The sequence below is a fragment of the Ooceraea biroi genome, chromosome 8, assembly GCF_003672135.1.
Source record: "Ooceraea biroi isolate clonal line C1 chromosome 8, Obir_v5.4, whole genome shotgun sequence".
Taxonomy (NCBI): Eukaryota; Metazoa; Arthropoda; class Insecta; order Hymenoptera; family Formicidae; genus Ooceraea; species Ooceraea biroi.
Genome location: NC_039513.1, coordinates 11516909 through 11541754, shown reverse-complemented (window position 1 = coordinate 11541754; position 24846 = coordinate 11516909). Strand labels below are relative to the sequence as shown.

The following is a 24846-nucleotide window of genomic DNA, read 5'->3' as shown; positions in this document are numbered from 1 at the left end:
TCGTATTTGTCGCGCTACTCCGGATGATTGAACGATAAAAAGCATCGATTGTTTATGTTGTGTCTATACCGTAATGAGAGGCCCAAATGATGGCCATCACCGGCCATTTTGAATTGCAGGCCACGCTCCAAGATGAACGTGTCAATTTTTGTACGGGTATAAATAACGATGTTAACGTAATTTGTTGCTATTTTGTCTACGTCATAGCAATCTTGTATTACACGTAAAGCTTTCTTTTCAACTCAACAGAGAACGTTTGACGTTATTCCTGAAGAGATAATCTCGAAGCTTGTAAAGTAACCGACTTCTGCCGCATCTTCATTTTTCATATTTCGTTAGAAGCCGTAAATTGCAATATATCTTAAACATATTTCCATTCGTGATTCGTGTCGGAATTACGGATCGATTTAATCGGTACTTGTAATCTGTCAAGTCACAGTGTTCGACACCGGGACGAAAGGAAGAAAGTATACCGATTCGCTACATCGAAATCCAAAGGGGTTTCCCGGCGTCTCGCTACGTTCCTACGTGGTTCGCCGTATCGTTCCGTGGTGGCGCGCGCGCGCGCGCGCGGCTGAATAGCAGCGGCCAGCAAGTGTTTCCCCGTACATGGCGGACGGGGCTCGTTCGAATTTCCACGGGACACAATGAACGTGCGCCGAGAGTTCGCCGCGGTAATGCCGATTACCGGGGACGCGTGGTGATCGTGCGGCCGGCCTACGAGGGTGCCCGGGGCGTCGTCCTGATCGGCGCGGGCAGCACGCGTATCGCCGACGTATCGCCGACGTACGCCGAAGCCCGCGAAGTCGGGCTGTTGCCCGCCGCCGTCGCCGCTAGTGTGCGAACAGCGAACGAGCGGACGTGCGTGCGAGACACCGAGCGAGACCAAGCCGACCGTGGCCGGGGGCCCCCCGATCGCGTCAAATGGCTGATTGGAGTTGGAAAATGAGGCCCGCATGTAGCAGCGCGTGATTCCGACGGCCGAGACGCCTCTCAAGGTACGATAATCGAGCGGGACCGACCCGGGCCGCCTCGCGTCGCCTTCCACCGGCCCGGTGCAGGCTTTATTTACGACGCGCGGCCACCGCCGAAACGTGCGTTTCCCGTCGTCGCGCGCGACCACCGGGAACATCGTCGTCGGTATGCCCCGGCGAGCACCGCCCCGATGTCGAGCGACGATCGTCCCGGGGGTTGGTGTGGTTCCTCTTCGTCTTTTTCTCTCTTTCTTTCTCTCTTCGTTTCTCCTTCGTCTCCCTATTCCCCGCGCCGTGTCCGTCCCGTGTGCTCCTCGATTGATCGGCTCGACGCGGAGAATCGTTCGCGTGGAGAGGCAAGATTGACGAAGTCGCGGTTCGACGAAGCGCGCGGAGATCCCGGCGTCGTTGTTACGCCGTCGACGATTAAATGTCGTGCCGCGCGATCGGCATGGGGCGACATCACATCACGGTGCTCCTCCTGTCGACGACAGGGAGTGAGTGCGCCGGACCGTTTCTTTAATCAGACGCCGATCATATGGTTGCGCGCGATCGTTTTCCCTAGGTTAAACCCGCGCGACCGTGTTTTCTTCTTCCAGTGGTTCACGCGATTCGAGTTTCACAGAGTCGTCGTTATCCTTGACAGTTTTCAAATCGTGGATTTCAATCGGGTAATACTATGGGTTAGTACGTAAAACGACGAGAAACGGGGAATTTATTTATTTTTTTGGAAAGCGAGATGAGCGCAGCATACATTCGTGTCTTTGAAATAACCTGTCAAGTTCTTGCGATAGCTTGTACAAATCTAACTTGATTTCTGACGGATACGTGTTTGAGAATTTCAATGATTTGCTTGACAGACCAGCAAATCATAATTTATCATAATTTCTGGTTTAGAAACAGGGTAGAAAATGTCAGAACTGGAGGAGAGTCTGGCAGCGCCCGATAGCACCACCAGGGAACAACAGCGGGTTGGCTTCTCTCATGGGGATGACGTTCTTCAACACAAAGATGGGAAATTTTACCTTGGTACAGTTGTCGAGGTGTGTATGTCAGCTTGTATATCTCTCTGTACTTAGATTGAAAAAGGTGTGACAGATGATTTGTGCTTTAGGTGGACTTGGCAAGGGAGAGATGTCTTGTCAATTTTATGGATAATACATCTTCCTGGTCATCGTTTAAAGAGCTGGCGAAGCTGGCTACTCCAGATTCGGATGTTATGTGTGTTCTTTGCAAAAAATCTCAGCCCAAGACTGACAATGACATTATCGTTTGCGACAAGTGTGGCCGTGGCTATCATCAAATGTGTCATCAGGTATGGTGCAAGCGCTTACGTTATTTCTAAAGATAAATGAAACTACTTTTCACAAACATTTGATAGAGATACAATTTAGCAAGAGGGAATTCTGTCTGAAATTTTGCAGCCTCAGATACCAAAACAGGAACCAAGTGCAGATACTCGCTGGATGTGCAAGAGGTGCACGGATAGCCAGCCGCGTACGCGTGAGCCTTGCGAGCCGAAGACTTCCATGGTTAAAGCAAGTATTAGAAAGGTTTGCAGCGGTAGGGACCAACCTCAACCACCACCGGATGATATGACGAAATTGCCGTATGATCCTGATATGTTAACCTGGGATGCGCATCACAGAGTAAACGCCGAACAGATTTATTGTTACTGTGGACTTAACGGTGAATGGTACGCGCAAATGTTACAGTGTGCTCGTTGCAAGCAATGGTTTCACGAGAAGTGCATCAGATGCTTAACTCACCCCTTGTACAGTGGTGATAGGTGAGTACAAGTCGATCAAAGGCCAATCGAAGATCTGTGACGCGTGTCGCTAAATCGCTGACGACCCTCTTGCAGGTTTTACGTCTTCGTTTGTTCAATGTGCAATTACGGGAAGGAATTTGTTCGGCGTTTGGAAATGAAATGGGTGGATCTGGTGCACCTGATGTTGTACAATCTGACTGTTTATAACGCTAAAAAGTATTACGATTTGGATACCGTTATTATACCCTACGCGAACGATAACTGGTACACTCTGCAGCTTCCACCACGAGTAAGTGTCTGTAAAGTAAAACGTTTTCCGACGTGCACGCAACGTGTCTTGGTCTTGGCGAACGGTAGTTTTTGCTATAATGTTTACCGTACGCTTTTCTAGATTAGAGATGTTAGTGCTCAAGTACGCAGGGAATCGATATTGGCAATATTGACGAACAACAGAAACAGATTCAAGTGCGGTAGAGAGATAAAGAAGCGCACGACGATATGGGGCCTCCGTGTCAGACTGCCACCACCCTGTCCGATCGTCAATCTTCCAGCGTCCGGCGAGATAGATGATTCCGTGTTACGTAGATGTTGGGGCGCCAATAAAAGACTGCAATATCTTCCTCCGCAAATAGGGTTGGTATTACACGTATATCGTAATGTAATCTGCGCGATAAACTGTAATTGTATAACTTGATTATCTGCCCACCAGTCCTGTGAGTTTGCCAGAAAGTACAAAACAATTGATCGCATTGAGGCAAAGCGTGGCTGAAAACGTGGAAATTCCTGTGAATCCCTCGGATCTGGTAATGCGAGGTACAATTTATCAAAATTCGGAAGCGGAGCAGAGCTCGTGTCCAAGTCCAAGTCCACCCAGTCAGTCGACCGAGTCTTTGAGGGAAAGGTATAACGGTGGCGGTTTTGTAAAGAAATCATTCCCATTTCCTAAATTGAGTTTCCAAAGAAGACGTCGTCTGAAGGCATTGGGTAGTTCACGAGACAGAATGTTTCGTAAACATAAAAAACGGGAGAAAGGAGACTGTACTATGGGAAAATCGTCGCAAGGGGTGCGAGAAGCGAGATACAGAAAAGCGAGGAAACTACTGAAGAACGCTATTGCCAAGGTAAGGATCAAGATGACGCTTCTTCCTCATTTCTTTCTCCGTAACAAATGTATCCGACACTTTCGTCGAAGGAAAGCGAAAGCTTGGTCGTAAATACTTTGTTTCTCGCTACAGAGCAAGTCACGCAGTTCCGAGGCATCCGATTTGCCGCCGACACCACCGACTTCGGTGTCCGGGCCACCGACGCCACCGGCCACGACATCGGGCATGTCGGAGCTGTCGGTGCCGAGCTCCGTGGATCTGATGCATCCCTTGCCACCTTCGACGCCGGCGGATACGAGTGGAGACGAAACGAGCTCGAGGGGAACCCTCGATTCTTTCATTCCGCCGCCGAAAGATTTCGAAGGAAAGAATAATCCGTTCAGTGACCTGGTGGGCACGCCTTGCAGCATCAATCAAGCAAGCTCGAGTACGCCGTTGTCGTACAGCCAATGTCCCATCACTCTGCCGCTACCGTTGACACCTGTGATCTCGCAACCGCCGGTTGTACGTCCAGCCAAGAGGCAGCTCTCGGAGAAGGATATTATCGTCGACAGGAACGGACAAGTGAAGCGCAGGAGGCAACACCGACGCGGGCGACCGCCCCAGCAGCAGATGCAGCAGCAGTTTCAACACACCGCCAGCAAGACCGCGACCATTCTGCCAGCCCGTAATAACGAAGTTAAAAGTGAATTCGCCAGAAATTTAAGAAGTTCTTTCAATGGTGCCTCGAGCAGTGCGAGTAGTCAAATTGGCAACTGTGTGGATTATGCCTTAAACGGTAGGAGGTTGAGGCAACGACAGAGTAACGAGAAATTACCTCCTCCTGATCCGCAACCGCAACGGAAGGGCAGTATACCTTCGTCGCCAAAGTGTTCGCCCGTGAAGCAAACTACGCCCGACATATCCCTCGACGATTTGAAATCGTCGGTGAATATCTACTTTGGTGCAGCTAACAGGATAGCTGCCGGTGAGAAGTTTGTCATCAAAGCGAAGAGGATAGGACCGAACGGTCAGACGCAGTACCTCATCGAATGGGAGGGACTCAACACTTAACGGTAAACAATCAGCTTACGATCAATCCGACATTGCAATCGCACACGAATTTTAGGTTGGCGACAGGCGCGTTGCGCTGTCGTAGTAGTAGTGCCGACGGTCGGCTACCGGCGTCTCGCGATCAGTCCTCGGTGTTTTACAGCAAAACGATTCAGGTCGTTTTGCGTCACGTGCACTGCCACTCGTTACGTACATCTCGTGAGGAATGTACGTGTTTATCGGCATAGAATGTGTGAATGTTCTTGTAAGTGTGCATCGCGTTGCGTTCAACTATTAGTTATTCCTTGTGTTGTAAGGATTTCTCTTACAATTTCATTACAAATTACAAAGTCTGTTCGAGGATTTATCGATCGTGTCATTATATATAACGGATTTTTATATTCATTTACTTTTATCCATTAGAGAGAATCTATCATTCGTATTGCCTCTCGGCGCGTATCTTTCCAATTATTTAAAAATTACCAGGTATACGGGAATGCTCGCTGCCGTCGAGAAAACGTTTACAGGAACAATCAGATGTGTTGCTTATCAATTGTAAATAGTGTAGCATAGTAGACTCTTGCGAAGGAATCGATGATGTAAATCGCGCGTAACACTGATTCCGTGTGCTTTACATTCATCGGGAGAAAGGATTGGCCAATCGTTTCCGAGTGTTAGGGATGTACCAGAAATACGACGGCGAAAGAAAAAGAAAGAAATTGAGACAGACAGTTGTTCCTCTCACTTGAACTGACATACTAAGCGAAATGTTAGTGGTTGGGTAGTACAGAGTAAAACAGAGCAAACATCCTGCAAAGGTTATTTTTCAATACATTTTTATAGAGATAGTCTTTCGCTTCTGTAACTTCATTGTCTCGGATTATCCTTTCGTGGGGATGGCAAAAGTAATAAATTACACTTTCTCAAAAGAACGAATGTAATGTATCGTGAAAAGTTTTACGTTGAATTTCGTCCAGTTTGCACAAAGACGCGGCATAAAACGTACACGTCAAGATACAGTTGCATATTATATTTTAATACTTGAGACGATGAAGATGCAGACTTGGCATTGCTCATTGTTATACAAGACTAAGGGAAGACAACACATCTCGTTTCGTACCATTTGGAATTAAGCGAATCACGCACCGAGTATGTAAGTGATTGGCCAAGTTATCTGTGCAAAAGTAACATTGTACAATTGGAAAATTAACTGATAATTGCGTTATATCGGGCACTGTAGCGAGCTCATTATCGCATAGTTGTGCACTGTAAAAAAACAGTCTTTGTGCATTGAACAGCTAGAAAGTAAATTGCAATTGTATATAAATAGGTTTTGTATCTGTACGATTGTGTAGCATACTATTTAGATCCACTAGACGATAAACGTAACGGTGTCACAAATTCTCTTACAATAATTTTTGATACAACAGATTATTTTATACAACTCTGGATCCTGCTGGGATTATTGCGTAAGAAGCGTTTTGTACCTCAGACTGCACAGAATCTATGGTCATAACTTACTAATCAGAGAAAATATCTAAAACAATTATAAGAGCGCGATATAATATAGACATTGCAGTAGTCGTTATTAGAGTCTCAAATCAAAAGAGCTTAATAGAAGTGTTAACTAGTAAGCGTTTCATTTTTATTTACCATTAATTATCGACACTCGCTCTTGCGATTCAGTTTCGTTTTGTATTTTCCAGACGTGTTCTCTCATCACGGCGCATTTTTTTCCGGGGAAACTGGCGTGATGCGATTTCTTGTTTGCTTTTCATTTGAATAAGACGAATCGTGGCTTTTCAAGTGATGATAATTTTGCTGTTGAACAATGTTTATTCGCAAAAATGCAAAAACGGATATTCACTTGCATTTTAATACAAGTATTTCTCAACGAATATTATACAAGATTATACAAGATTACTGGGTAGATAATATTATTTTGTAGTCTCATGCGGGTTTCCCAATATGTTCAAACGATGATAAACGACTCATTGCTTCAATCAACATTATAAAATAAGTATTCATTGCCACACACACTATTTATTTGAATTTCTAAATGCAATTGCGCGCCTTTGCATTTTGATTTCTTGGAAGAGGCTCAAAAGCAATCTGAGGCCACTGTGGTATGAGATGAGAAGTCTTTCACAAATTGTCTTCTGCATTACAGTCGCGAACAAATGTCAAAAGCCTTTCTTTTATCAGTTTCTGGAAAAAATGATTCTTATAACAATGTTTCTTTGTTTTATATTTAACGGATCGCATTTTATAGAAATATTTCTCATTGCATTTTTCGTCAGGTACAGCTTATGAATTCCACTTATATATAAAGAATCGTTTCTTTATATACAAGTAACAGGTCTCAAAACATCTTTTTCGAATCATACCACAGTAAACTCTATAGATATCTCTCTCTAGAGTAATACGTAGGTAAATATTGGACGAAGACAAAAAATGGACACTGCCAAACTTCTAAGTTATATTTAAGCGACGTCACATAACGCCTGCGTTATGATAATATAGTACCATTCAATTAAACAAAATTTTTTAATTCATATTCATCGTCGGTCATTATATATACTGCATATGCGAATAAAAAAAAGTGCGAATACAAGATTGCGCGGAGACACGTTGCTAATTTGCGACGAAACTTCAACGAACCGTTTTATACGTGCATGCAGGCGCATCTGACTTTATGAAATATAACATGAATTCGCGATATAGGCAATTTCCCGCGATCGATGTACAGGAGGTGGCGCAGGAGAAATCAAATCTCAATCAGTTTATTAAAGTTCACGTAACAAGTTTCACGATTCAAGTAGTGGTGAATTATTGTAGAAAATGCTCGATGCGTTTACGCACGTCGCTGCACGTACTGACCCTGACCCGATAGATACTGACATGTACCTTCTTTTCCTATACGTATACGTATCAACGAAATAAGCTCTATTGAGTATGCCGCAATCATGTTACATCAATCGAATAATACGTGTGACGGAACGTTAATTAATTTAGTAGCGAAGGAAAGATGTAATGTTGGAAAGTATCGGGACAGAGTCAAATTATTATCATAACATACATTCAAACGTATTAATTATTTATTAATATTGATACCCTCGAGCATTTTCTTTTTTTCAATTTGTTACTAGTCTGCTTTGATAATTTACATTTCTTTACAGTGCTTGTTTGTTTTCTCATTTGACTGAACTAACGCCATGCAGTAACCACAGTGGATTTGCGAGTTTGCGAGTTTAGGCCCTCCCATGCCACCTTCGCTGATTTAATGATGTTAAAGCTACGGAAATAAATTCAGCGAATGATCGGTTGCTGTTTCCGCTCTCGTACGCTCAAGAGTGAACGAAGAACATCTTGCGCCAATGTTGCATTGTTATGATTCAAAGCGATAATGACCAGCTCGAACGTTGAGCTTACAATTTTGCGGTGCTTTGTACGAGAGTTTACGTACGATGTTCACGCATCTAGGATGATAATTCTATCAGTTTTGGCTTCCGGGTTTTGGAGCCGCGGTTTTGTCATTTTGGTTCTACGAGGATTTTCGTATTCTCCTTATATATCCTTGAGATCCGGCCGACATTCGGTTCCACATTCTCTAACGCCACGTATGAATCCGCGTCGATTCGCGCGCAAATTTCCTTGTTGCGAAGGGAAATGTCATTTGTAGTTAATTACCGCGACGAAGCATGTATATTTGACCGCGCGTATTTGCGCGCATTAATCGGCGTGGTGGTCCGAGAGTCTAATTAGGGTGAAATGTGCGCGAGATCGCGTAAGGAGGCGAACGATTATACTGCCAGTATCGTACGTATATATTACGATTTCCACATTCTCCTCCTCCTCCCTCTCGCCCATTCCTCTTTTTTCATATATAAATATCCTACAAATACATGATCCAGACTAACGCATAGTTATATACCGTTTGTATGGCGATTACAGAGTATGCGATACGAGCGAAGAGAGCTCGGCGTGTTACTTCCAGAACGGATCCTCCGGATCACCCAGCGGGTTCTCGTTGACGTGATGGCGTGTTTAGCGTTCGTCATCGTGCGAGACTGCGAACGAAGCGCAGAAATTCCAATCTCTTTGGCACAATAGCAAGTGTCTTCTGCCGCGTTCTGCCGACGTCAATTGCGAAGAGAATTGTATAATTGTGCGTTTTAGAGATTACTTCATTTATTATACAATCCAGAGATTATGTGATAATCGATTCCGTTTTGGCCGTTTGGTATCAAAGTGGAGTTTCGGCCTCTCACTAAAATGACAAACTTTTGAAATGCTTACGGCAGAAGCGCTTTAGTCAATGCACAATTAAATTTACGCTGTTGTTTGTAAATTTAGACTATTCTACGTTGTTGAATCAAATAATCCGCGAACAGTCGGTCTATTCGGCGAGACCAGTTATTAAGTGAGAGAAAAAGAAGATACGTTGGCCGCTTTTTGAAATTTTTATTTCCTATTGTATGCTACTTAACGAAATAAGCGAATTATTTAATTATTTACTCGTATCACGTAACTAAATTGACCAAATCGAGAGAGTGAGATCAATTAAGTTTTCGATTGAGCGTAATTATGCAAAACTGTTAGTTTGTGGAACAGCGGGTGCTGAGTGAACTGGTGCCTGGACGATGTATGTGCGCGCGAGACGGTCGATTAAGTTTCTGATTTTCCTCGGTAGTCCTCGGCATGATTTACTGAATCGAGTGCTGGTTATTCAAATGTGGAAAGTCCCTTTTCCATTTATTTCTTGTGATCAAAAGTATCGTGATTATGTAATTGACAGTTTTTATATATATATCGACATACACAGTCGTATCATTGTATTTCGATCGGAAAAAGAGAAATGCCGAGTGTTTCTAGTGGTCTAGAAAAGATGGCTAGTATCAATAAGCGGTGTGTAACACCAAATTACAAGTTTTCGTACCAGCAACGTGTTCGTAACGAATGTTGTCTTTAAATATGTACTTTGGACAATATATTCTAATGTAAGTAAGCCATTTCTGTGAGGTGTTCATAATTTTGTAATTCTTGCTTTTGTAATTCTCAAAACGATCAATTGATAGTGTTTTCGTGCCAACAACATTGGAAATCTCTCTTTATTATTTGATAAAGAAGAAAGTCACTCCACCGCGTTCGCAATCCGGATTTGTAGGGATTACTTTAGTTATTAAAAACTCGTTGCGATTGCAGCTAGTAGACTGGCAAAAAGAGTCCTCGCGGGCAAAGTGGATCGCCGAGCCGAAATTCCAATTTCTGTAATCTTCGTGTGGAGAGGGATGTCTGTGAAACGCACGGGGAAGAGATAGGCAAAATAAAACGAGGAGTGTGAATGCGTTTGGATTGCGTGCTTGCGTATACGTGTGTGCATATGTGTGTAGATCTGTGTGCGCGTGCGATAAATTGTAAGGAACGATAGATATGACAAAGCGAGCCGTATTATTCCGGATTATTTGTCATCGCGGAGGTAAGACGCGCGAAAACGAAGACGAGTCAAAGGTGACCTGTCCGGTCCGGTCCCGCACCTCGAAATTTCGCACCCTTGCCGCTAGGAGGGAGACGTTAAATCGTTTTCGCCAAAATTCATGTGTGATAGAACCACTTATCTCCGCAGATCTCTGAATTTACGTTTCTGCGTACATTTCTATTTCTAACGTTAATTCAGTAGTGGACTCTGTATATACACCGCCTGCGCTTGTACGGATATTGTGACTACTGCTCTCGCCGATGCTCTTCCCATTCCCCGCAGGTCGTCCGGATATCACCATCGGACAGAAATCATCTCTGCGACTCGGCACTTTGCATCGCTAATCACTGAATCGTATCACGTCACCCGAAACCCTCCGATCATCCTCTGCATTGTACATATTATCATTACTACCCATTCCGAGATGGGCTACCCGTGAGCGAAATAAACCGCTGATGTGACGCACATTTGTTGAACATGCGATTGATATGAGAAATAATACCTCTCACCTAAAGCTTCAGAGTGATTTTTGCATGCTTTGTGATAAACGGCATACGTTACGTAATGAAATTGAAGGAAATGGAAAGGGAACGGCTGGAGCACAACATTTTTATGTTTATAGTATAAATACTATATATATATATAAATATATATGCAGAATGTTTCAGGACCACCGCCATACTCGGTGAATCTATGGTTTTCTTTTCCAACAATCTGAGGTCAAGATTCGTCAAGGAAAATTTCAGTAGCACAAGAATAAAGAATAAAAATATGCAATTTTGAATTATCCGAATTTTACTTATTCGTTGTATCGACAAAGTTTTGTTGCAGATAGATAGACTTTGAGGAAAAAGAAACCATAGATAAAAGTAAGAACGATGATCCTGGGATGCATCATGTATGCGTATAAATAGATTTTACGTAAGATTAACTACAGTCCCGTCTTTTTTAAGCTGTCCGTCGTTGGTGCGCCAAGCTATCGAATTCACGTGTCGTTTTAATCGTTATCATGGCACGACGCATGGCATTTGCCTGTTGGGGAACCGTGCTCTCCGTGTTCATTGTTGTTTTACTCAGCTTGTGTAAAGAGACTGATCCATAAATCTCTTCACTTTTCATTTTCATACTTCATCCGTTTCATTGATTCAAGTGACGCGTATGCGGAGATCCACGTACAAAAAAAAAGAAAAGCGAGAAGAAAAATGATCATCGACCTCGATCGATGATCGGTGATTACGGAATCGCTACTGTAAAGAGAGAATAATAAATGATACGTGTAGACTTGATATGACTGCGATATTGCACTACTACGTCTTTCCATTCCTGCATTATAAATATTAAAATATGCATCAAAGTGCATTTGAAAGATATTAAAAATTAAAATGAGCGTAAATGAGTGATATGCACAGGAAAATCAAGCACAAGAAAAGGTTTACTAAAACAAGTTTTTACTTTAATTCTATTTGATAATTGCATTTATCAAATATGTACAATAGTCGAATAAAAAACAATGTAACAACTTTCATTAACAGAGATATTTAATGAGAGAAGATTTTCTAATTCAATAATTTCAACATTTTCTTAAATATGATAAACATTGTGCACAGTAACAATCTGCAAATTCAGTATGTATATGTATCACGTATATTACATAATGTAAAAAAAAGAATAGGTATATAATTTTATCATATATCCAATTTGACTGTTACATCATATTACTTATTAGAATATTGTTTCACTTGTGCAACGTAACCATTAAATTCTAAACAATACAAGATTATCTGGTTATGCGTTGAACGCAGTAACAAATGTGCGTGGATAAAAATTTTACCAACTTTCCATACGTACATTAATTGTGTGGCCTCAATTTTCAAAACGTTCATACGTAAAATAAATGTTACCAATTTATTTGATTGTTGCAATAACGCAACAAGTATAGTATCTTACGTGTGATGTTACAGTTTGTAATTGTGTTAAGAGAGAGGAAACGAACAAAAAAAAACATGTATACATATGTATATATATATATATATATATCAGCATGCGTCGCACGTATAGATACACTGTACAAGCTGATAGAAAACTTTACAAAATAGCTAAATACATTCATTGGAATGCAACAGATTTAATCCGCCTAAGCCCAGGGTTAATAAATAATTATATGCGCGCGCGTGGGTGTGTATACGTATGAAAATGATAGAAGAAAATGTTTCCAGCCTTCATGACTGGACAATTCATTGATTTCAATTGCAAACAGCCTACGCAGATTGTCAATTTAAAAATTTACAATCCGGAATACTCAATGAATATTCGTATTAGTATAACGTATTAACAATCTTGCGTGTTACCGCTAATTCGCGCTAAACTAGTCGAGTCACTCGTCTAGGAATACATCCAAAGGATTATCTGATATTGTTGTCGATATCGTATACCGCTTAAACGTACACGACTATCCTTTATGTCAGAGCGTCATTACCGATGCTAGAGAAGGAAATATCTCAGCCTGCAACGGCCCGTAATCGACTTCCTCGCCGTCCACGGTTATGTGTCCGGTTGTCCCTTCCACAGGCTCTATCCGGAATGCTTTTACGGGCACCATGTCGACGCCAGAGCAGGTCAAGTGAGTTCCGCTACTCAATCCCAGCAGAAACTGATAAACGGATGAGACAGTGAGTATTGCTGTATCGTTGTTTTGCTCCTTTGATTTTGCACGTAACTTTATACGTAAGACTTACTTGCACTAAGTTGGCTCGTGTGATACCAGCTTTGACTATTAACAGCCAGATAACTCCGTCTGCCAGCGTGGCACGTGGCGCAAAAAAGTAATCCTGTCCCAAATGGGTCTGGTAGGCCGCGTGTACCATTACAAATTCTCCTAAAATTTCATAAAAGGCATAATCAGAACATCGTGCCGCACGCTGACACGTTACATTATAGATATTAGTTCAATTACTATCTGTTACATTCGGCATTTTATTAAGCGACACGTGACCCGATACTTGAAACTCAACTGGAGTTAAAGGGTCAATAAGTGACGCATTACGCAGCAACCTTTGCACCATTATACATGACGGTAACTACAAACGTATATCTTTGAACTCGTCTCGTGCGAATCTCGTAAATATCAGCACAAAAATATTGTATATGTAAATAAAGATAGTTTTCTAAATATTTCGACATGTGATTAAACGTGCATTTAAAGACAAAAGATAAACGGCAGAGAAGTCACTTAAAATTCATGCTAACCCGAAGCTTCTCATTTAAGGTGATTTAAGTGTAATTTCCTAAATTAAAATAAGCATGTAATTGAAATAAATAAACAAAAAAGAAATAAATATGTTTTATGCTCGCGTGCGCGTAATTTTCACAACTTGGATGATTATCTTACCTTGAACCGTTGTCCAGGAATTGGAGGGTTGCGTAGTTAACGCTGGAAGCGTGGACGACGGCCCGTACATAATTTGGCTGTTATTGATGTTTTCCGTACCTTATATATAGAGAATGATGCAATAGATTTATTAATATGAATGATATGTAAATTCAAGAAATGTACGATTCGCACATTGTTACATCTTCTATCAGCAACGTACCAATATCCGCGCTATCGTCATCGATACTGTGATAACTCGAGACCGAGCCCGCACTGAAATACGTTGACTTGGCCGACGTAGCCGAGTAGAAGCTGTCAAGTCTGTGCCTCCTCTCGGTTTCCGTCTCGAGCGCCAGATTATCAGGTATCACGTCAAAATCGTCGCAGCCGTTTAAATCGTTGGACGATTCGTCGAGTGGATCGTGGAAGCTCTTTGATTCGGACGCGGGACAGTACCTGCACAGAGATATTTTACATTTCAAAGCAACGGCATTCGTCTCGTCGTAATACAAAATCTATATACGTCATTTCTGCGTGTAATTCCACTGAAAACGTTCACCGAAGCGGACACGAGCCAACATTATTATTCAGCTATTCGCGAGAAGCTATTAATCAACTTATTAGGCAAGACGGAAGAGATAAAAATAGTTACCTATCCAATTCATCGCCGTAACTTCTCGAGTGTGACAATGTGTTCTCCGTAGCGTAGTCCTTGCAATATATCTTGCCGTTTGCCACATTCTCCAACGAAGGAACCTTGTTGCAAGGTAAATACGACACTTTGCCTTTGTACGTTCTTAATCCTATTAAACGCGCTACGCTCCATACGGTAAACCTTTGGCCTCCGATTGCTCGTAACCGTTCGCTTTCGATGTCAATGTCGGCCAGCAGGCCCCAGCCCACCGACAGAAACGAAAAGAGTATCTGATTTCTAGTTTCTACACGCACGAGATCCATCGGCGTTGTTTTGCACTTAACCGCTGTTAACGCGCTGATAAGCAGAGGATTGCGGTCATACGGTTCTCTGAAACATCAATCGTCTTATTCTTCTTAAAGGATTTAAAGCAATGACCTTGCTTTTCTTTTCTAAACGACTATAGATTCATCGATGCTGTCTTTTTTTTTCTTCTCGCAAAACTGACATAAAGTGGCATTTAAACATTCGTTCAATAACGTCACACGTTGTGCAACGAAAAAGATACGTTAATCGGAAGACTAATTACGAGGGGGAGAAAGTGTTTGAAAAAGGAAAAAGAAAAAACGAAACTTACTGCTTAGCGTGGGCGATGGATTTCGCCAAGCCATTACCGGAACCGCAGGGTATTACTCCGAGTGGTAGTTCGTGTAGTGCTTTCTCCCAATCCGATCTCTGAAGCAGTCCGTTCACCACCTCGAAGACGATTCCGTCTCCGCCAACCATTAATAGACCGCTCCATTGATAGATATCTCTCGTGCGGATGAACTCGCGGGCGTAGTTGGGACACTTGGTAATGTGAATCTCGTAAGATTTCTCCGCTTCCGACAGGATCGGATGGATCCTTCTTTGGAAGATCTCCCTACCTCTGCCGGGTCCTGATTTTGGATTCAGCAGAACCAACAGTTTCCTATTCTCTCCCGGACATGCTGAAATAAATTAGCGCGGACATAGATCTTTTGGTCAACCCAACACATCTCGAATGATCAACATGTTTCTCATCCATAAAACGAAACTGATGCGTACGATTCTTTCTGTCTCAGATACATAAATTCGCGTTTTTTTCGCATTGCTCTCATTGGGAACGGTAATAACAAGTTTTTTCGCAATTGTATTACGCACATTTTCTATGAATGTTGTGACACGGTGTAAATATTTATCTGATGCACAGGTTGCAATCATTTTTTTGCTATTGACGTCGTCGTGAGGCAAGTATTTTTACGCAGAGTATTATTCGATGCGAGTAATTTTTCAAGATAACTATTTTTGAGATCCTCGGGCTAGGTATTCAAATTTATTTAGATGCCAACATTTTAATAATCCCAATAAGTCTATAGCAGAATAAACAAATTAAAATACGCGAATTTGTGATAGATTAGAACGTTGCGGTAATCCTCTTCTATTCTTTCACAATATATGCACTGATGAAAACTCATTAATATCATTTCAAAAGCAGATTATCATTCAAATAATTCATTTCGTTCACACGTATGTGATTTACACGTGTTGTTGATGTCTTTTTACATAATTGCAAACCGGTTATAATCGCCTTGTAAATATCGGCGTTTCCTTTTTTTTTATTATCATGACTAATGGAAAAGATGACTAATTCTGGAAGGACGCAAAGCTACCACAAAGATGACATATGAACAATGAACCAAGACGGCGCTACATGTATATGGTTGATGAAATATTTGTATACATATATATAGTTTATTTTAAACTTTCACTAAAAGAAGACCGCAAACTGTTGTTGCGACATATCTTCTACTCAATATTCAGCGCTGATCTAGGACATCAGCGACTGATTCGCGACTATCGTTCCACAATATAACTTCCGGTTATCGTTTGCGGCATGCCGTAGAAATCTGGCTAACGCGCGTCTTTCCGTGATTATTATCGCGCGATTGCATAATCCTCTCGACACATGCATAGAATGTATTTTTATAATCGTTCGTCTTTAAGCACTCGAGGTAGTGTGGAACGTTGTCGAAATGAAATGTTGTCCACTGAATTCCGCCTCTTACGACATCACGAACGAAAGGCAACGCGGAAAAAGAGCGAAAGAAGCTGATAAAGGTAAATCCATGCTTATCGTTCTTTGAAAAATCAGGTACAAAGAACGCAATCTCGATCCTCGCGAAAAAAAATCAAACGAGTCACTTTAAAAGATGATTATTGTTTTCAAACCGTACGCAACGTGTCGCGTGTCGCGATAAATAACGTTTACGTAATTCGAGTGATGATCGGTGACTGGTTGCGCATACAATTTTTTCCCGATTTTCAAACAATCGGTAGTAAACGGCTAAAGTGCATGCTCGACTATTGTACAAACTTGGATAATAGCACGTGTTAAACTTTCATCTTTGCATTATATGTTAATTACCTTGCGATTAATGGCACGGGCACGCAGTTGATTGAAAACAAGAATGTTAAAGCTCAAAGATCTTATACCAAGAAGGTCGAAGAGATAAATGCCGGAAACCACGATCGCAAATATTCTTTTATGTCACGAATGTCGCGATATGCACCGATATTGTGAAAACATATGGTCGAGCGACTGCAAAGTCGGCTTAAATCATAATCTTGGCAAGCATAAATCGCGCAAGATATCGCGCAATTGCAGATAAAGCAGATGCGCTCACTTGACAATGGTTAATTAAATCAAGTCGAATGCATTTCTGACACATACGTTTCGATTTATCGGACAGAGAGGCTCGTTTATGATCGTTACGATATCGCGGAAAACAACGTCTGCTCTATCGTTATTTTCCGCGGACCTTTAATTTGCTCATTGCTCGCTTCACGGAGCACGGATAATTGCCAAGTAGAGTGCACGTAGATAATCACGTATCTTTGCGTGTGCAACATGCTCTGTGGCAAATGTCAATTATAACGAGATTGTAACGTGTTACCCTTGATGCAAGCGGTCAGGCCGTAAGTCTTCATAACTTCCTTCTCTTACGTAATTCGACTTGGGTAACTTGAGAGTTACTCGAGTATTATCTCTGTATCGATCTCAATTAAATACTATTGTACTAACATTAAGATACCGTGGGTCGAACTTGCCGAGCAATCGCAAATTAAAGCAAATTAAAACACGTGACGAGCTCATTTATATATTAGGTATGCCGAACAGTTCTGTCCATGTAGTGCACTCTATTTATTTTAAGCAAGTGGAAAATTTGTAATGCAAACTATGCCTCGTTAGTTTTATCTTTATCCTTGATATTATCATATTATCTTGAAAATTTAATATTAATAAAAACTAATTATTTTCTTTTACTTGAAAAACGAACAGAACTTTTCGGCATATCTAATATATTATATATATTAAATATTTATATATGCCGTCGGACGTCGTTGCCGTCGGATATCGTTTCTGTCGTATCGTACGTTGTGAAAAACCTGCTTACTCGAAAATGTCTTTCAAGAAAATCGACATTTGAGCAACGATCGAGATAACGAGCTTGCGAGAGATTCTCGCTTTTAGAGACGAGAACGACCGTCCGTACGAATACAAAGTTCAATCCAAAAAGATAATCTCCCTTCTCCGATCGATCTTGAGACGGTTCGTTCGTTCGCTTCGATCGCAAACAATCCTCGACGAGGGATCATCAACGGATGACTCACCGCCAATCAGCGACTCCAGGTTCCCGTGACTGGGGCTCATCAGATTCTTCGGCACCGGCACGTTGGCGATCAGGCACTTGATCGCCAATCGCCACCTGCTCGCTTCGCGCAGATTGTCCTCGTACTTGTCGAAGCTGCGAAAGCGCAGCGTGATGGTCGTGCGCTCGCGCTTCAGCGTACCCTTCACTCGCATCTTCTTCAGGGCGTACGCGTAAAGGTACAGGTACGCGGACGTGTCGTGATCGTCGTTGTACTGGTAGGCCTCGGTGGCCGACTCGACCAGCCTGAGCTGCGACTTGGACGCGCCCGGTCGACAGGCGCAGCTGCCCGCGTTCCTCCGCTTCGACCGCATGCATCTGCAGCCGATTATATCGCTCAGGGCGATCGTCTCGGTCTTGGTCGCACCGTTGTGCTCCTTCCGCAGGCTCAGACCCTTCTCCGTCAGCTTCACCCGGTAGTACGTGTTCCGCTTCGACGTCACGTAGAAGATCTCCTCGAGGACGGCACTCGTGTTCTCCTCCATGGCTCACCGACGTTTGCCACTCTCCACCATTTGACGGGACGGAAAAGGGGAGCGCGAGATCAGATGGTCAGACGCCGATCTACTCGCTTCTACCACTACCTCTCGGCTCGGTGAACTGCGTTTGGTCAGTACGTGTGTGCGCGCGCGCGTGTTGTGTGTGTTGAAAAGCGTGACTCGAACCACCTTGATCCCCCGTTTTGCGATCACGCTGCGGATAATCGCTAGATTCGAGCGGAGATCACGCGCGACGGCGACAACGTAGACGACGCGGCCACTAACGAGCGGCGTGGACTCGGGGCGCCGTAAACAAACGAACTGACCCGGCGGCAAGGCAAGTCGCGAATGCACGCGGGTATTTATCGCGCGCCACGATGGCAACGTGCGCGTTCACCGTTCGCGTTTCGGTAGTCCGGATAACGATAACCGAGTCCTTGCCGACTGGTCGCGCGACCCAAGACAACTGACATTATCGCGAGTGACGCGTACGAGTGCCAGCGAGCGTTTACGATCGAAAGTTCACACGCTATAGTAGTCACCCGCGTACGAATTCAAAAAAATAATACTCGCAGGAGCAACGCTGATTTTATTCGCGTAGAAGGGAATTACGGATGTTAACGAGCGATGCACACCGCTTCGCTGGCACACGGTCGGACTCGCGACTGCCGAACAAAAGTCCACGTCGCTTATCTTATTACTCGAGTATCATCGGCGACCGAGGCAATTAACCGAGCGACCGACGCGATACAAAAGTACGAGAGCCTCGAACGCGAACGCGAGGTAGGTCGATGCAGCAGGTCCGTATTAACCGACACTGCTAACCCCGCAAACCAGCAGCCCCACTACTCCACTACCCTCTCCACGGAGCGTAACCCTGTCCTACTCCCCGATAAATCGCTCGGTGGAGGAACTTGAGACCGTTGTAAGTCACGCTGCTGCGTAACAACGCTAATGCTTGTTAATGTTGTTGCGCCCTGACCAGCTGCGTCTACGTAAAGTGGCTTTATAAAACTTTTCTGGTAAGTCGGAGGGGGGAAAAAAGAGAGGCGAGGCTTCTCTTTTTCATTTGACAGTGCCACGTGAATCGTGGATCTGTACAACTTTCGTACGACGTAGCGAGATGATCAAATTGATTTAGTAAACAGCAGTGATAACGTTAATGTAATCAATTATACAATCAAAGAGTTTTACATTGAGAATTTACAAACAGAAGAATGACGAGGTAGAAATCCTTTCGTTTTCATTGTCACTGTGAAAAATTCACGGATTACTCTTCGGTCTGAGAAATTCGCAATGTTGACGCATTTCATAAAATTACGTGTACTTGAAACGGAAAAGATATTTCGCCTCGTTCGGACATGTAACGTCAGGTGTGTTCGGAAAACTGCGTTAAACGAGCAACAATGAGCTTAGAATACGGAAATTCCGCGAGGGGGCGCTGGCGATTGTTAGGTTATGGCATAATTTTTGAGGTTTTTTGGACGCAGTCACAGATACTCTCGAAAGGTTAGAGTGATCGAAAGAGACGAATAATCCGAATTTCTCAACATTTCGTATACGTCTCCGTTTTATGATGTTTTTTCTAAACTTTTAACGATAGTTTTATTCGTTTTTGTGCAATTTTACCGCGCACGATGCGTCCTCGCGCAGCTTTTGCACGGTTAACCTGCAACATCGTCCGTGTTTCTTTGAATCAGTCGAGGCAACCTTGCGGCTTAATTAGTTCCGAATAAAGAAAATGCTACCATTATCTTTCATCTAGTGTAATCTTTAATTTACAAACGTCACCGTGTTTGGTGTGTGCATACTCGCATGCCTCACCGATATCGTGTTCGATCGTTTCGGCCGAAGAAGATTCAACGTTCAACGAGTTGAAGTTTGAACATTGAACGCGCGAAAATTTGGAGTAAATTTGGAGCGAAAATAAAACATTCCGTTGCACGTAGCGGTGCGTAACGTTCGTGCGTGGTTTCCCTTCCGTGATCAATCGCGATACATCGTGTCGTGTCGCCGAAGTTACGCGGTATAAACAATCGTGATATTACGTGACGTATTCGTGCTCGGCGTTAGCGGCGCACGCGTTTATTATGGCGATTGCATGCCTTTAACGCAAACAGCTGATCCGGCGAATGTTTTCCCGCGTGACTTAACGCCCGTGTCGTGATTACAAAGATAAATCCCAAGTTTATCGGCGAGATTGTCCCTCTCGAGTATCTTGTTTTTGTTGACACGGACGCTCGTTCCGAAGAAAGATGTGTATTGACGTGTCCTAATGACGTAATTGGTCGAAGGGGCAAGACGGTACTTGCGAATGTCCACGTACGTGTCAAGCACGATCAATTGTGCGCTTTGCGTGCCGCGTGTCTGAGGGGGTGATGAGCGTGCTGAAACTGCCGGCATTGGGTTTGTAATGTGGCCGCACGTTTAAATTCTCGTCGAGATATGAAGCTCAACGGAGGCGTCGTGTTTCTGCTGTTCCTGGCGTCGCTGCTCCTGTGCACCGCGGAACTGGAGAGTGGCTCGAAGAAACGCGGTGACATCACGCAAAAATCCAATTCCAATGAGGAGACGGAGGAGGAAGTCGCCGTGGAGGATATGGAGAATGCCTTCGAGCAGCTGCGCGAGCTCAGTGCCCTACGTGATACGATATTGAAACTGGTACCAGCGTCCGATCCTACCTACGACAAAATCAGCAAACAAACCGGCAGGAAGGACGAAGCGGAGAGCAAAACAACGGAGACTGCTAGCAAGGAGCCCTTGGAGAGTCCGGGAACGAGAAACGTATGGACAAAGACCATGATAGCCGAGACAAAGGAGATGGATCCTTTGGACATAAGCGGTAGACAATTGGATGATGATGATACCGAGCCCTGGGAGGAGCAGGAATTGTACAAACTACTCGAGGAGGATATCCAAGAGCTGTTGACACCGGAGCAAGAGGCAGGTCAGTTCAAAGCTCGATATGTCTTGATATCGATGTTGGTTTTTCTAAAAAAATCACCTCCTTTCCTCCTTTTTCCTCCTATTACTTGTTGCGATAATTTCAGCATTACTGATTACTACAAGGTAACAATTCCTTTCAGCTGAGCAACTGTTTAAGAATGCACAAAACATCTTAAACGCGATGCGTGCTAACAAAACTGAAGGTTACGGATTGCTGATCGAGGCAGCCAAGGCAGGCCATCGAGAGGCCAGATCTATATTGGCATGGGCGAGATTACTCGGATCTCGTTTGGGTCCCACCTATCTGCGAGTGTCTATCGATGATATACCTAGTATATTTGACATATTCAAAGAGCTCGCGGACACTGGTCTCCCATCTGCTCACATGGTATGTAAAATATAGTACGATAAATATATATTACCATCAAAAATTTTAAAACTTAAAGTTGAGAGGAAAATTGTACTTACGCGACAAAAATTGTCAAAATTTACAGGGACTAGGATTTTTGTACGCGACTGGTATCGGCGGTGTTAACGCGTCGCAAGGGAAAGCCTTGCTTCATTACACGATAGCAGCTCTTGGCGGGAACACTCGGGCGCAGATGGTCATGGGATACCGTCACTGGGCCGGCGTGACGACCCCGGCGTCTTGCGAACGAGCTTTGGATTACTATCGAAAAGTAGCGAAAAAAGTCGCGGAGGAAGTGTCACTGAGCGGTGGTCCGGTCGTTCAACGAGTGCGATTGTTGGACGAGCATGAGAACCCGGGCTACAGTTCCGGAATCTTTGATCAAGACCTAATAGAGTATTATCAGTTGTTAGCTAAGAAAGGCGACACTCAGGCGCAGGTTGGACTCGGTCAGCTTCACTATCAGGGTGGTAGGGGAGTTCCCTTGGACCACGAGAGAGCCGTGCAATATTTCCAACACGCCGCCGACGCTGGTAATCCAGTAGCTATGGCTTTTCTTGGGAAGGTACGAGACTCGAGGATAGCAAATGCCTATACAGAAAGAGGTCTGCAATTGAACAAATAATTACTCCGTTTTTGTTTCACATAATCCATGCAGATTTACTTGGAGGGGAGTGAAATCGTCAAGCAAGACAACGAAACCGCGTACAGATATTTCAAGAAAGCCGCCGAACTGGGCAATCCAGTAGGGCAAAGCGGTCTGGGCCTGATGTACTTGTACGGAATGGGAGTGGAGAGAAACACTGCTAAAGCATTGCAGTATTTCAGTCAGGCTGCGGAGCAAGGCTGGGTCGACGGGCAACTGCAGTTGGGCAATATGTATTTCAGTGAGTGTTTATATCGAAATTTGCGTTATCGCTCGTTGTTTCTTCCCGTTTACAGCCAGGTACTAATTTGGTGGGCGACAAATTAATGAAACTCAGGTGGCATCGGCGTGAAACGGGACTACAAAATGGCAAACAAGTATTTCAATTTGGCCAGCCAGTCCGGCCACGTGTTGGCGTACTACAATCTCGCTCAGATGCATGCTACTGGTACCGGCATGATGAGAAGCTGCCCGACAGCCGTGGAATTGATGAAGAACGTGGCCGAAAGGGGAAAATGGAGCGACCAATTGATGGCAGCGCACACCGACTACAGAGAGGGCAGGGTGAACGAGGCGTTCCTCAATTACGCTCTCTTTTCCGAGATGGGTTACGAGGTAGCACAAAGTAACGCGGCGTTTATCGTCGACAGAGGAGAGACCGACGTTTTGTCAGAAGAAGAGGGTTTAGTCAGAGCGCTCGCGCTCTGGGCACGAGCTGCCGCGCAGGGATATTCCGCGGCGCAGGTAGATAAATGATCGTTTTACCGTGCATGCGATCAACAACATTCCGCATCGATACGAGCTCCGCTTTGTTTCAGGTGAAACTTGGCGACGCGCATTACTACGGTAGAGGGACGAAGATCGATTACGAGGCCGCGGCGGGCCATTACCGTTCGGCATCCGAGCAACAGCACAACGCTCAGGCCATGTTCAATCTAGCGTATATGCACGAACGCGGTCTAGGTTTAGCGAAAGATCGGCACTTGGCGAAGCGATGCTACGATTTAGCCGCAGATGCTAGTCCAGACGCGCGGATACCCGTGGCGTTAGCTTTAATCAAGCTCTCCTTCCTCTTTGGCCTCGATTATATACAGGAATTCAGTTTAGTCGATCAATTGGACAAGTGGGACGAACTGCTCGGACAGAATTGGGATCTATACCTTATCGGGTTACTCACAGGAATACTTAGTCTTATTATATACTTCCGCAGACCGCAGCCACCTCCCCCACTGAGACCTCCTGTTAACTAAATTTTGTACTTTCACTCAATTATCTCGTACATAGATATAATAAAAGTAGACCTAGATTTCTTTTAGGCTAAGTTTCGAAAGAATTTTATAAGAGACTCGTCGATTGGAAAAATCATTTTTGATAACGTGATTCTCGTCCTTCTGATGATGCAGGTGAAACGGCAACCTTGAGAGGTCGGTGTTTACTTGAATATTCAACCGATAATTTATCCCGTCTATTCTGTGTACTGCTCTGAAAAATGCTTCGTTTCGATATTTATTAAGAATTTCGTCACGTTACGTTCTGTGTAATTGACAATTGTGTCTGCAATTTTTTTTCCATACGTTTACTTAATATACAACCTCTGAGAGCTTAATTCCTAGTTCATAAAGTTCCATTACTATGCTCAATGTATGTCATGTGAGTAGGAATGTCGTTTATAAATGAACAGATATAGTAAACGATTTTAGTTTTTCCTCTTTTTTTTTTCTACAAAAATGATACGATAAAATTATCAATCTGCCCAAGTTTACACAATTTCGTGTGTTACTTTGATAGAGAGATGTTAATGTTCAACTATCTTTGCTGCGATATTATTGCATATTTTAAAGTGGCTTTGGCTTGCCACTTAACTAAATCAATTTTAACTTTTTCTTGAATAACACCTCTCTCTCTCCCCCTCTCTCTTTGTAATTTCTTTAGATTACACATAATACCTATTAAGATATTATGAAACAGTACTGTAATATAAAATATGGATTAAAAAATTGTTGATTATTTATCTAATGAAATTGTTTTATTGCCAAAGAATCGCGCGATGCGCATGACATATTACAGTGGCTGTGTGAGTAATTGTAACTGTGTAGGTAGCTCGGTCAGCAGGAGAATTGTATATTAAAACTCGATGAAATGAAAATGTTAGAGACACGTCCGAAGGACTCGATACAATATCAAGTACAATAGTTTTATTATGTAATCTTCTTTTACGATTCCATATTGCGTTATATGCAAGATATCCCATAACTTACAATGTAGCGTATCA

General features: G+C 43.4%; 3 protein-coding genes across 3 annotated transcripts; 2 read left to right on the top strand and 1 right to left on the bottom strand.

Moving 5' to 3' along the window:
• The first annotated feature begins 823 nt into the window (after nt 1-823).
• Nucleotides 824-11645, top strand: LOC105280728. Its single transcript, XM_011341459.3, has 8 exons — nt 824-998; nt 1872-2017; nt 2089-2289; nt 2399-2763; nt 2839-3034; nt 3137-3378; nt 3455-3866; nt 3981-11645. The coding sequence occupies exons 2-8, from the start codon at nt 1886-1888 to the stop codon at nt 4899-4901; spliced, it is 2469 nt and encodes an 822-aa protein (XP_011339761.1). The 5' UTR covers nt 824-998; nt 1872-1885; the 3' UTR covers nt 4902-11645.
• Nucleotides 11646-11794: 149 nt separating this feature from the next.
• On the bottom strand, nt 11795-21084 carry LOC105280727 (sphingosine kinase 1). Its single transcript, XM_011341458.3, has 7 exons — nt 18057-21084; nt 15001-15352; nt 14382-14753; nt 13950-14185; nt 13748-13846; nt 13095-13234; nt 11795-13009 (listed from the first exon to the last, which is right to left on the bottom strand). Exons 1-7 carry the CDS (start codon nt 18577-18579, stop codon nt 12821-12823), a joined length of 1911 nt encoding a protein of 636 aa, XP_011339760.1. The 5' UTR covers nt 18580-21084; the 3' UTR covers nt 11795-12820.
• On the top strand, nt 21019-24590 carry LOC105280723 (protein sel-1 homolog 1). The gene is made up of 6 exons (XM_011341452.3): nt 21019-21520; nt 21660-21907; nt 22014-22493; nt 22587-22815; nt 22912-23318; nt 23393-24590. Exons 1-6 carry the CDS (start codon nt 21019-21021, stop codon nt 23822-23824), a joined length of 2298 nt encoding a protein of 765 aa, XP_011339754.1. The 3' UTR covers nt 23825-24590.
• The last annotated feature ends 256 nt before the right edge of the window (nt 24591-24846 follow it).